The 13,297-nt window shown below is 25.8% G+C and overlaps 2 protein-coding genes across 5 annotated transcripts in view; one reads left to right on the top strand and one right to left on the bottom strand.

Annotated features, from left to right (window-relative positions):
* Positions 1-1,199, top strand: part of LOC134834493 (sodium/hydrogen exchanger 9B2) — a 29,498-nt gene extending 28,299 nt beyond the window's left edge. For all 4 annotated transcript variants that reach the window (XM_063849195.1, XM_063849197.1, XM_063849196.1 and 1 more), the window contains 3 exons: positions 340-611; positions 673-816; positions 875-1,199. In XM_063849195.1, the coding sequence (XP_063705265.1) occupies positions 340-611; positions 673-816; positions 875-1,165 (707 nt within the window). In that variant the 3' untranslated portion in view covers positions 1,166-1,199. The remainder of the gene's footprint in view (positions 1-339; positions 612-672; positions 817-874) is intronic.
* Positions 1,200-9,115: 7,916 nt separating this feature from the next.
* LOC134833581 (uncharacterized) lies at positions 9,116-11,476 on the bottom strand. The gene is made up of 4 exons (XM_063847946.1): positions 11,042-11,476; positions 10,132-10,985; positions 9,300-9,621; positions 9,116-9,217 (listed from the first exon to the last, which is right to left on the bottom strand). Exons 1-4 carry the CDS (start codon positions 11,474-11,476, stop codon positions 9,116-9,118), a joined length of 1,713 nt encoding a protein of 570 aa, XP_063704016.1.
* Positions 11,477-13,297: the final 1,821 nt, after the last annotated feature.

Here is a 13,297-nt window from a genome sequence, read left to right as displayed (position 1 = left end):
GAATTTTAATTTTTTTAAATTTTTATATATTTTTTTTATAAAAACCGAAACCGATAATTTTTTATGAAATTTTTATTTTATTTTTTTTTTTAATTTTTTTTTTTTTATTTTTATATTTTTTAATGAATTTTCATGATTTCTCAAAAAAAAAATGAATTTTCTCAAAATTTAATTTTTTTTGTATTTAATTTTCATGAATTTTCTTAATTTTTTGTTTAAAATTTTTTTTTTAAAAAATTTTTGAATTTTTTTCTTTTAATTAAAAATAAAAAAAAAAAATTTTCTTTTTTCTTTGAATTCAAATTAAAAAAAAATAATAATTTATTTTTTCCTCAACAGGCGACTTAACAAGTCAAATCCTACAAGGACCCATCGGAATTTGCATTGGTTTAGCATATGGCGTTGTCACGGGACTCCTCATGCTCGTTCTTCCAACGAATTCGGCAAAATACGTAAATGGCTTGAAGTTCACCATGATAACGTTAATGGGATCCTTGAGTGTTTTCGGCAGCAAAGCAATCAAGTATCCTTCAGCAGGTGCTTTGGGATGTATCACGACGGCATTTATCGCTACCGAGGGATGGAAACGACAGAAAGATTCCTATCAAAATGTAAAAAAATCATTTTTTTCCTTAAAATTTATTTTTTTTCTTACCTGAAAAAATTTTTTAGAACGAAGTTGGAATGTATCTCGACCTCTTATGGAAGTTTTTGAAACCAATTTCCTTTTCACTCATCGGAAAAGAAGTCAATTTTGCAGTTTTGGATGGCAATACTGTCTTGTATGGCGCTATTACGTTGCTCGTTGGAGTCATTGTGAGTTGAAATTTCTAAATTTTAACAAAAGTTATTTAAAAAAATTTTTTTTTTGTAGTTTCGATTGATAGTTTCTTACTTCTCAGCGTATGGAGCGCAGTTAAATTGGAAAGAAAAGGCATATGTGACCATTTCGGGCTTCCCAAAAGCAACTGTTCAAGCAGCTTTAGGTCCTCTTGCTCTCGATATGGCAAGAAAACTCAATTCTGAGGAGAATTACGAGTACGCGAATGCAGTTTTGATCATTTCTGTCCTCGCAATAATCTTTACGGCGCCTTTAGGAGCAATTCTGATGTTGAGATTAGCCCCGAAATTCCTTCAAAAAGGATCTGAAAGAGAAATTGCATGAAAAAAATAATCTCAGAACAAATTTTCTTACTTTTAGTGCTAAAAACGGGAATTTTTTCGTTATTTATGATGTGTGCAAGGCTTCAACCACTCGTAAAACGACGATGAGTTCAGGATTTTTGCATGAGTAAATTTTTCATTATTACTGCAGATGTACTTTTCAACGAGATCGAACGAAATGCAGCACCAAAGAAACATTTTTCTTTGTAAAAAAGATGAAAAAAATCCTTTTCCTGCTTTGCTTGCTTCTTGCTTACACTTTTTTCTCTGTATTGGATTCCGAGAATGAGGCAATTGTTCACACAACAAGAAACAAGAAAGAAAAAAAGAGGAAAAATTGCATTGCCTTCCTCCGTTTTCTTACGTAGAGCAGCGTCAATATCCTTTCTTGCTTCGGTACTTCCATGCACGAGAGTTGTTGCTGCTGCAAAACACAATAAAAAGAACTTAATGGCCTGAGAGAATAAGCGATGTATGATTTCTGCTCGTGTTTTGTTCTCCGTTCTCTCTCCGACATTGTGCATTATTAATTTTTTCTTCGCACCCAAAAATCATCCAGAAGTCGTGTGTGCAACAAAGAAAGCTCCGTGCCAAAGGATTGCCAAAAGGAAATTGAAATACCATGAAGAAAATAGCTGAAAAAATAGAGAAGAAATGCAGTGAGAAAGTTGGAGTGAAATTAATGACTTGAGCGCTTTTTTTAACAGATTTTTTAAATTTTTCAAAAATTTTTTAAATTAATTTTTTTTAATTTAAATTTTAAAGATTTTTTTTGATTTGAATTAATTATTTTCTGACTTTTTAAAAATATTTTTCATAATTATTTAAAATTTTACAATTTTCATTGAATATTTTAAATTTTATTTAAATTTACTTATTAAATTTTTTTTTATTTTTTCAAATTTTCGAATTTCAAAATTAAAATTCTAAAAATTTGATAAGTTTCCCCAAATTTTTAACTTTTTTTTAAAGGTTTTTCTAATTTTTTTTTTCATTTTTTAATTCTTTTTTAATTAATTGTATTTAAATTCAATTATTTTTTTTATTTTTATAAATTTAAAAATTTTTAATTATTTTTTTATTTTCTTTGAATTTTTTTAAGAAGAATTTTCATAAAAATTTTATTATTTTCCTAAATTTTTAAAAATTTTTTTCATTATTTTTTTTAAATTTTTCAAATTTTTTTAAATATTTTTTTTTTTTATTTTAAAGAAAAAAAATTTTATTTTATTTTTTTTTTATTTAAAATAATATTTTTCAAATTTTTCGAATTTGTTAAGGTTTTCTGAATTTTTATTTTTTATCTATTTTTTTATTTATTTTTTTTTTTTAATTTTAAAAATTATATTTTAAAAATTTGTTAAGGTTTTCTGAATTTTAATTTTTAATTTTTTTTTTTTTTACAAAATTTTTATTTTTTTAATAAATTTTTAATTTAATTTTAATTTTTTAAATTAATTAATTTTAATATTTATCTTTAATTTTTTTTATTCATTTTTTGATTTATTTTTAAAATTTATTTTTACAATTTTTTTTTTAATTTTTTTATTTACTTTGATATTTTAATGATTTTATTAACAAATTTTTCTAAAGAATTTTTTTTATTTTTTTTTAATTTTCATAAAATTTTGAAAAAAATAAGAATTTTAAGACAAATTAAAAGACAAAATTTCAATTTTTTAAAAACTCTTTCAAACGCATTGAAAAAAATTTGTAAAACGAGGAGAAAGGAAACATGAATGAATAAAGTTCTCTCCTTCTTTCTTTCTCTTTGTAGCTAAATAGGAAAAAATATCATAAATTTTATTGAATTTCATGTTTTGGGCGGATTTTTTCTTTCAGCAATTCTTTCAAAGAAGAGCTTCTCATTCCTTTTTTTTGGCGAGTTTGTTTGTTCCTCGCTAAAGCTAAAAATAAAAGTGTTTATCCGGGTGCAAGTCAGACATCATAAATAATAAATTTTTCTTGTTTAATTCCGGTGTTTACATTTTGTACGACAACAACAAAGAGAAGCGTTTTCATAAAAAGAATTTTTGATTTCCTTGTTTTCTTTTTTAAAAAAATCGAGCAAAAAGTCCCTTAAATTAGCTGAAATCAATTTTTGGTCCGAAGAACGACGAAGAAATGGAGATTAATCGAAAAATAAATGAAAAATTATGGTCAGACCGAACAAACCAAAAGGAACGTTGGTTATGTAATAAAACATTTTTTTTATTAATAAAACGAACATTAATTCCAAGTAAATGATTTCAAAGAATTCAAAGAGGATGTAGAAGATATTTTGTAGGAAAATGTATGAAAGAAGTTTTTTGTTTAATAACTTTTTCTTATGTGAAGATAAGAATTTATTGATTCAAGATGAGAAATTGGTGAGTTTTTAATAAAAATTTCCTTAAGAATTATTTTTTTATATTAAATTTTATAATTTTTATTTATCTAATTTTTAGAAAAAAAAAAATAAATCATAAAAAATTAAAAAAAAAAAAAAAATTTTTATAAAAATTTTTAACTCTTAAATTTTTTAAAAATATATTCAGGTCTGATATAAATAAAAATTAAAAAAAATAAAAATTTTATGATTTGAATATTATTTTATTAATTTAATTTTAATTATTTTTAATGTCATAATTTTTTTTATCTAATTCTTAAATTTTATAAAAAATATTTAAAATAAAAAAATTATATAATATAAAAATTATTAATTTTTTAACTCATTAATATTTTTAGATTTGATTGAAAAAAAAAATTTCATTTATTTTTTTTTATAAAAAATTATTTAAGCAACAAAAACTCAATTTTTCCATCATTTTTAAAGAGATTTACATTCCAAATAAATCAAAATCCTTGTTCAATATTTTCCATTACGCAAATCCTACCGTTCGAATTATAAATTTTCCTTTTTTTTCATCAGAATTCGGAGTTTAAACCAACGAAGAGGAGCCATTAGAGCACAATTTCCATTTACTCCAAACCAAGCATTGTTATGATAAGGACTTTTTTATCCGTCTTACGGTCTCGAGCTAAAAATAGACGAACTTTAAAATAATGAATAGAGCAAAGGCACAACAACATACCAGAAAATATTTGACCAGAATTTGTGGCATTAGACAAATAATAAAATAGGAAAACTTTTGACTTAATACCTCCGTCGTCGTACAAAAACTCGCAAGGAAGTGGGATACGATAACAAGATGATGGCATAAAGGTATTGCCGAAGAAAAAGTCGAAATATGTAGAAGGGGCTAACTTCTGAATGGCAAACACACACACACAGCTAATGTTATTTATATTTACATAGAAATTTGTTTTCTTATATTGTTACGGATTAGGTTTGTTGACTTCTTCTTTCTACTTTTCACAAAGTAAAATTCTGCACAGTGAAAAACGAAAATTTTCCGAATTTTCTCAAAATTTTTCGTTTTTCATTCAGTAAAAGAGGGCGTTCGGGTTGCAGTGTGTCGACAAACAAGCATATTTATTTTGTCTTGTATTAAATTAAATTTATTGCTAATATCTACACACACAGAAAACTTTCTAAAATAATCATTAAATAGACCTTAAAATAGTTCCCAAAGGATATTCGGTAGATTTCGCACACAGACACACGAGGCGAGTTACTTTTTCTTTTCCATCGTTTTCCCTTCGCCGAAAGTACAGAGCAGAACATAAAAACCTTTTTAAAAAGTTTCTTCCTTTTATAGTGCATTCGTCGACGCAGCAATAGTAGCTCACAATGAAACAGGGATGGAATTTGATGAAAATTTACAAAGAGGCAATTCATTTCGAGAACGAAAATTTTTATTTCGAGAAAAGTTTTTCAAGAGTTCATTTTGAGATTTAATGTTTCAAAAAGTTCATTTCGACCCTCAAAAAACTAAAAATTCTCGAAATTTTCGAAAAAACTTAAAAAACTTCATTTCATTTTTAAAGCATCGAGAAGTTCATTTCAAGACTTTAAGAATTCATTTTAAAAGCTTCAAGAGTTCATTTCGAGGATCGAAAAGTTCATTTCGAGCATCAATCATCTTCCTGATGCTCGAATAAAATTTTCAGTTTACGAAATGAACTTCTTGATGCTCGAAATGAACTTCTTGATTCTCGAAATGAACATCACGAAATTCATTTCGAATTTGAAAAATTCATTTAAAAAAAAAAATTCAAAAAATTCATTTCAAAGAAATTTTTTCAATGAAATTTAAAAAAAATTCTCAAAAATGAATTTCACCCCCTAACTCCCCTTCTCTGCTTCACACCCAAATACAAGATACGAGCTGGCAGAGTACTTACATTCATTCGTTATTACCATAATTATTGTTTATTTGAAAAGTTTTAATATTATGATTATATGTTGTCTAATGCGGGGCACGATAGCCCACTTGAGGTGAAATTTTTTCGTAACAAAAACATTTTTTTCTTGTCTTCGACGCATCACAACTTATTAATTTAACTTGAACCACAAACAAATCAATTAAATTTGTCACACGTGTGTCTGCTGTCGTCGTTATGATGAATAATAATCAAGGCATGTAAATCTCTTTTAATGCAGCAATTAGAAAGTCATTAGAGCGAGTTGTGTTTTTGTTTCTTGTAAATATCGGGTAAATATCGTTGAACATTGTTTATTTGAGGGCGTTACACTAAATGAAAGGACAAGGCACGGAAAAAGGACAAATAATGTTAATTATTATTCAAGGTTTGGAGGAGAAATTGTCGTTTAATGGTTTCTGAAGGCAAATGTTTTTATTTAAATTTAAATTATTTTTTTTTCTAAATATTTTAAATTTTAAAAGTTAGTTTTTTAATCAAATTAAAATAAAATAAATTTAATTAAAATTAATCAATTAAATTTAAATAATTTCAATTTTTTTTTTTAATTTTAATTAAATTTAAAATTTATTTTTTTTTTAAAGAATAAATTTAAAAAAAATTATTTAATTAATTAATAAAATAAAATTTATTTAAGAAGTCAAGTTTTAATCCAAAAAATATATAAAAATTTTATGTATTTTTATATTTTATTTTTTTTAATTATAAAAATTTAAATTAAAGAATTTTTAATTAAAAAAAAATAATTTTAATAAAATAAAAATTTAATAAAATTTAATAAATAAAATTTAATTTAATAAATTTAATAAAATAAATTTATTTTATTTTATTTTTTTATGTTTTTTTGTTATTAATTTTTTTTTTAATTAAAAATTCAGAAATTTTTTTTTTAATTTTTTTTTTTAATTTTTAATCTTTACACATTTTAATCAATATTTTTTCAAACATAAAAATAATTTTTACGTCTCAATAAAAAAAAAAAATAAAAAGCCGTCATTTTTAATAAAAACAGCAATGATAATAATAATAAAGAATGACATCAGACAAAAGAAGAAGCAAAGGATTATAAAAAATTGTTGTAAATCTAACGCTTTGAACCTATTTGTCTTTCTTTCTGTTCCATTCTTTTCTCATTTTTTTTTCATTTCCATATCCATTTCATTCCCGCTTGAATGTCGGTTGCTCATGATAATTGCTGCCTCTTTAAATTATTTTTTTTTTGCAGAAGAAAAAAAATAATCAAAAGAGAAAAGATGAAAAAATCATTTATTAGGCAGCTTATGTGTGTTTCCGTGTTTTCCTTTGTCGCATCAGCGTCGACAAAAACCATTGTTTATGTCTGCCTTCGTGGATTTTTTTTCGCATTTCTGCTTCTGAAGCTAACATCGAAGACAATTAGAAAGAAAAAAATATTTTTTTTTGCGGCAAAAGCTAATGATTCCCATTAACAAAGTCATAATTGTAGAAAAAAGAAGGAAAAAACAACAGAATAATGATAAAAATAATGAATAGCAACGAAAAAAAAAGTGACGATGATGACCTAATTTTTTATTAGCTTAGATTTTTTTTTGATTTAAAACTTTTCTTTTTTTATTTATTTTTTATTAATATTTTTTAATTTACATTTTTACATTTTAAATATTTTTTTTATATTTTTTACAATATTTTTTTTTTATTTTTTTTAAATATTTTTTTTTAATATTTTTTTATTTAATTTTTTTAAATATTTTTATTTAATTTTTTTTTTTTTAATTTTTTTTTATATTTTTATTTGCTTGATTTGAATTAATTGAAAAAATTTTATTGAATTTTTTTTCGAAAATCTTCCGCCAATAAATTTAATTTTTCGCGCGAAATCATAAATCACCTTCGAAAAATACGGAAAATTGATATTAAATAGAGAAAGTGGATTGAGTCGAATTTAAAAACGAAGCGAAATTGTATTTTGATCCCTTCTCGCTGTGTTTCGTTCATTTCGCACCAAACCACGATATATCTATTTTTGTGTCCATGTATTTCGGATCCAAGCTATAAATTTGGAATTGGTTATCTTTTGAATGTGTTTTATTTTTTTTTTCTCTGCGAAACGGGATCCAAATTCGAAATAAGGGCAATTGGTGCGAATTTCATAGATTTGCATTGTGAACGAAAAGGAAAAGAAGGAAAAAAAAGATAAAAATTCATCTAATGTGTAAATTATATCATGTTTTGTTATATTTATGTCAATGTCGAAGGAAATAAATATAAACATACGTTCTGCTGCCTTTTTGGAAGATATCGGAAAAATTTAAGACAAAATGCGAAAAGGGGAGAAAGTTTTAAGTGAATTCCGCGAAATATCAGGAAAGATGAACGTGCAAGATTGAAATAAATGTTGCTTTGATGGGTGAAGGAACCTGACTCGGCTATTAATAACTCGGTCAATGTGTAACTCAAATAAACATAAATCGAAATTTAATTGAGATACGAATGATGCGTGGGGAGAAAGAAGCTTTAAAGGCGATTTTTTAAAGGGAAAAGTGAGTTTTCTTGCATTTTTAGATTTGGATTTATTGAGACGTAAAAATTATTTTTATGGTAGAAAAAATATTGATTAAAATGTGTTAAGATTTGATATTAAAAAAAAAAAATTAAAAATTAATTAGAAAAATAAATGACAAATGAAAATATACAATAAAAAAGTTTGTAAAAAAAAATAAATAAAAAAAATATTTTTTAATTTATATAAAATTTTTTAAAGGAAAAAAATTTATTTTAATTCCTTTCCTTTAATTTAATTTAAATTTTATAATAAAAAATTTTTCGGAATAAAAAATTGACTTTTAATAAATCAATTTAAAAAAATTAAAAATAAATAAAATATTTTTTAATTTAGAAAAAAAAATTGGAATAAAAAAAATTAATTTTTAATATTTTTAGAAATTTAAAAAAAAATAATTAAAAACTATTTATTAAAAATTAAATTTTAAAAAATTGTTTAAAATTTTTTTAAAATTTTTTTCTTTAATTAAAATATATTATTTTTTTTATAAAATTTTTAAACTATTTATTTTTTTTATTACTGAGCTAAAAATATTATTTTCCTTATTAAAAATAGATTTTTGTCCTAAAAATAACTTTAAATATTTTTGTAACATATAATTTCAACAAATTTTCCTTTCCTGTCAATCAAAGTAATTTTTCAAGAAGTATTTAAAGGACAAATTAATGATGACACAAAACACTAATAATCGTTTCACAAACATCCGCATAAATTCCTAAACGATACAGTTTCGTAAATATTTAAGCTTCTGATTTATTTATTTGTACAAAACACACAAATTATTTCGATATCATTGTGTGGCGCAAGTAATGGACTCGCATCGATATTTCAACATACGAGTGTGCGGTTGTGTGATTAGAAATTCCGGTTTCGAAGTATATTTATCATCAATTGATTTAAATAACTGGAATTTCGTTACGAAAGTAGCAATTTTGATGGAAAATCATTATTTTCGGTACAAATTCAACTCGGTCCCATGGATTAACCTCCATCAATATTTGATTACAGTTGATAACGAAAGTTTAAGGGTCAATTAGGACAACAAATAACATCACTGAACGAACGGAGCGGAGATTAGATCAATTAATTTGTTTGTTCGTCTTCGATTTCTGCGTCGTCGTTGGTTTCATTTTCGTTTTCGATTTCCCGTTCCTCGTGCTTCGATTGGAGTTGCAGCTCGTTTAGCTAAAAATACACATTGAGAGATTAATTAAGCGCGGATTAAAAAAAAAACGTAAAGCAAGATTGATGTTTTTTGTTTATTTACTCGCATGCCAACTTGGATCATGTGTTCCAGTTTCTCGCTCTTTAATGGCACGACAGCGGATTTTAATTTTTTTAATTGATCCGATTGTTTTTCTACGTTCGTTGCTGTGATATCCGCTTTGAGTTGCATCAAGATGGCGAGGAATTTGTAGATGAAGCTGCCAATTTCTTCCGCACGTTGTTCGCAACGTCCCGCGAAAAGTTTGCTGTCGTCTAATTTGTCGTTGAGGAAGTCATTTCGGGCGATTTCGTGCAAAAGGTAGATTTCTTCGATGCCGTATTCGACACAAGCGAGACGTTGTTCGAGGTGAGTTTTCTTTTTTCTGTAAAAAAAAATTAAAAGATTTTAAAAAATTAACAAATTTGCATTCACGAAAAAAAAAAATTAAAATTTGCATTGGGTGAAAAAAATTAAAATTTGCATTGGGTAAAAAAAATTAAAATTTGCATTGGGTTAAAAAATTTTAAAATTGGCATGGGGTCAAAAATTTTAAAATTTGCATTGGGTTAAAAAAATTAAAAATTTGCATTGGGTGAAAAAAATTAAAATTTGCATTGGGTAAAAAAATTCAAAATTTGCATTGGGTCAAGAGTACAAAAATTTTCTTTGGGTCAAAAATTCAAAATTTGCATTGGGTAAAAAAAAAATAAAATTTGCATTGGGTAAAAAAAAATTAAAATTTGCATTGGGTAAAAAAAATTAAAATTTGCATTGGGTAAAAAAAAAAAATTGTTTTAAGTAAAAAATTCAAAATTTGCATTGGGAAAAAATATAAAAATGTGCATTGGGACAAAAAATTTAAAAAAATCAAATTTTAATGAACAAAACTTACTTATAACTCATGAACGAAGTATCAACTTTCAACGGATCTCGATAAGTGCTCCGATTTCCAAACTCATATTCGATTTCGTCAAATTTTTCCTGCACCATTTGGACATCAAACAACAAATGCATCCGTTCTCTCAAAGGAACAACCATCAAATTCGGCGGAATTCTTAATTGCTCGACGAATGCCAACGCAACAATGTTACATAATTCCGTTACAAACTCGAATTTTCTCGGAAATCTTTTAATACTTTTGGTTTGATAAAACTCCGAAAGAACTTTTTCCGTATAATTGACCAATTTTTCGACATTTTTCTCCTTTCTGAGTCTTCTAACCCTCGCAAGTTGCGTAAATGCATCTCTTCGATTTTGGTACATGTCTCTGAAGAGATTTTTCTCTTTAGTTTTCGCTCCTAACTCGGGACTGCGGAACATTATTTTCTTATAAGTATAAATTGGGTTCCTCGCATGAAGCATTTTCAAGTTTTTCTGCGCTTTTGAGTAACTTTCGTTGATTATTTCTTTCAAAGGGGTTTCACTTCCCTTTGCTTGAGGCAAAATGAAGGCTTTGTGCTTTGGCAAGTCTCGTAAAAAGAATAAATCTTCCCATGCGGGTCCGAGACAAACTTGAGAAACGAATCTTGTGTTCTGTTCTTTTCTTTGTAAGTCTTTGAGATGCGGAATTTTCTCTTGTAGATCAAGAACGCTCATTACATCGCATTGATTTTGATCTCGACGTTGCTTCCAAAGAGGTCGAGGATCGATATCGGAGTCAAAAATGAGTTTTGGGATAATTTTTCGATGTTCCAAGAGACAATCGCCTGCTTTGTCGTCGATCGTGTGACGAAAAATCTCTTCAGTCTATGAAAAAGTTGAAGTTTTGAGGTTAAGGTCATTTCAAGGTCAAATATACTTACAACATCAATTCTCTCTTGAAAATCGTAACTTTTGTAACTCGGATCTTTAACTTCACGTTTTTTGTTGTTCGTACAGATTAAATTCTTCTCAAATTCGTTTCCATCGAACAAAATGTCGCATTCCAAGAGGTTATTTCGATGATTTTCTTTACATTTTGTTCCTTTCAAAGTCTTTTTAGCTTTTTCAACTTCTGTTTTTTGCAAAAATGTTCTTCCCAAATCATGAAGAGTCTCACAAAATTCCCTTTCATCCCGAATTTCTTTCGATTTTTCATAATTTTCGATTGCTGCTTCGAATTCTCCGTGTCTTTGGTAATGCTGCCCCCATTGATGATGAATGAATTTCTGTTGGCGTTCAGGAAAGTCAAACACTCGCCAATTCGGAGGTTTTTTCCTTCTAACTGGAATCACGGGAGGTCGATGTGCTTGTGGCATGTCAAAGGAAAAAATCGAAACAAGTCAATTTTACAGAAAAAGAAGGAAAAATGCTGACTACTACGATGATGATTGATAGATGACACAAAAGATGTGTGTGTCTTTATTGTTATGCGAATCACATTGACAAATGAATCAAAAATCAAATCATACGCATGTGAATTTCCATGTCGGTAATCCAATATACGGCAATTTTGTTGTTTGCCAAATAAAAGGGAACAAAAAGGGTTTTGAAGCAATAAAATTTGACCGTATCACGTAACAATTTGATTATATTTTCCGTTACTTGACAACAAAGACGACGACGACGTCCTTGTGCGAATTTGTGGCTTCGAGAAAATCTAATTTATGAAAATTTTCTCTTTAATTATTGAAACCAAGATCTGAATCTTCCTAATTTGGATCATTGCTTTATTGGATGCCTGATTGGAAGTAATTAGTCAAAGGATACAAAGATTAAAGATAACCAAAATTTGTTAATATTTCTTACCTTTTGAAGATTTTTCGTTGAAGATGTGCAAAAAGTGCAGTAGACAGAGAAATTCTCATAATAGTTTGGTAAATTAGTGGGCTTGCTAATTAATTTACTGTAAGTTGTGTCTGAAAAAAAGTGAATATTTTCACAGAAAGTAGAAAATTTGTAGAGTATCTTTATGAAATATTTTTTTTTACATTTAAAATTTAATTTAATTTAATTAATTATTTTTTTTAATTTAATTATAATTTATTTTTAATTTAATTTAATTTTGATTTTCATTTAATTTAAATTAAATTTTTATTTTTTAATTTTTTTAGGTTATGTATTTTTTTGGCGCGAATCAGAGATCAACAGATACCCTAACGGAAATTACCCTACAGGTCAGTAAATTTATTTAAATTAAAAAATTATTTATTATCGACGTTAAAATAAATAATTAAAATAATTAGAAAAAAAATCATATTTAAAAATTTTTTTTTTCATTTTTGATAATTCAACCCATAATAAAAATGAAATAAAAAAATAAAATAAAATAAAAAATTTAAAAAAATTAAATAAATTTAATTAATTAACTAATTAAAAATAATTAATTTTTCAATTAAAAATTTTTATTTTATATTATCTTTATTTTATTTTATTATTTTTTAAAATTATTTTTATTGAATTGAAATTTATTTTTTTTATTAATGAAATAAATAAATAAATGCCTAAAAATATTAAAAACTTACCTGAAAAAATTTCCTTCATAATTAAATTAATCTCTCTCGGGACACTTTGCAACTATTTTCTTTTCTCAGTGTTTAAATTTACTTTAAATTTTTCATAAATGAGACGGTAATTACCGTTCTACTTAAATATTCTTTTGTTTCTCTTTTTTAAAAGATTTTTTTTTTCGTAGATTTTCACTAAAAAACTTTTTTCGCTACAAAATTTTTACTTTGTTTATTTTCTCTTTTAATTTCTCTTCGTCACAACTCACACACTTCTGTTGACTCAAGAAGAAAAACGTTAAATTATGAATTTTCCTCTAAAATCCCAAAAATCAGATTAAAAGCGAGAGAAAGAATAGTGTTAATGCCATAAATTCCCAAATTTACCTTAATTCAATTCATTAATTTTTAATTTGCGTGCCTCAAGGCATGTTTGCACGTGTTTTGCACTTGTTTTAGTCGCTTTTTGGTCCATTAAAAGGAAAAAATGAACAAAAAAAGTTGGAGAAAGGGTCGTCATTGCTGTCATGTGACCTGGAAAGATTTGCATTTATCATCGTTGACGTAGAAAATGGAATCAATTGATTAACGTGCAGGACGTGATTATTGCTCAGCGACATATTTTTATTTATG

The sequence above is a fragment of the Culicoides brevitarsis genome, chromosome 3 (genome assembly GCF_036172545.1).
Source record: "Culicoides brevitarsis isolate CSIRO-B50_1 chromosome 3, AGI_CSIRO_Cbre_v1, whole genome shotgun sequence".
In the NCBI taxonomy this organism is placed as follows: Eukaryota; Metazoa; Arthropoda; class Insecta; order Diptera; family Ceratopogonidae; genus Culicoides; species Culicoides brevitarsis.
The sequence above is the reverse complement of the archived record's forward strand: the minus strand, read 5'-3'. Positions and strand labels throughout refer to the sequence as shown.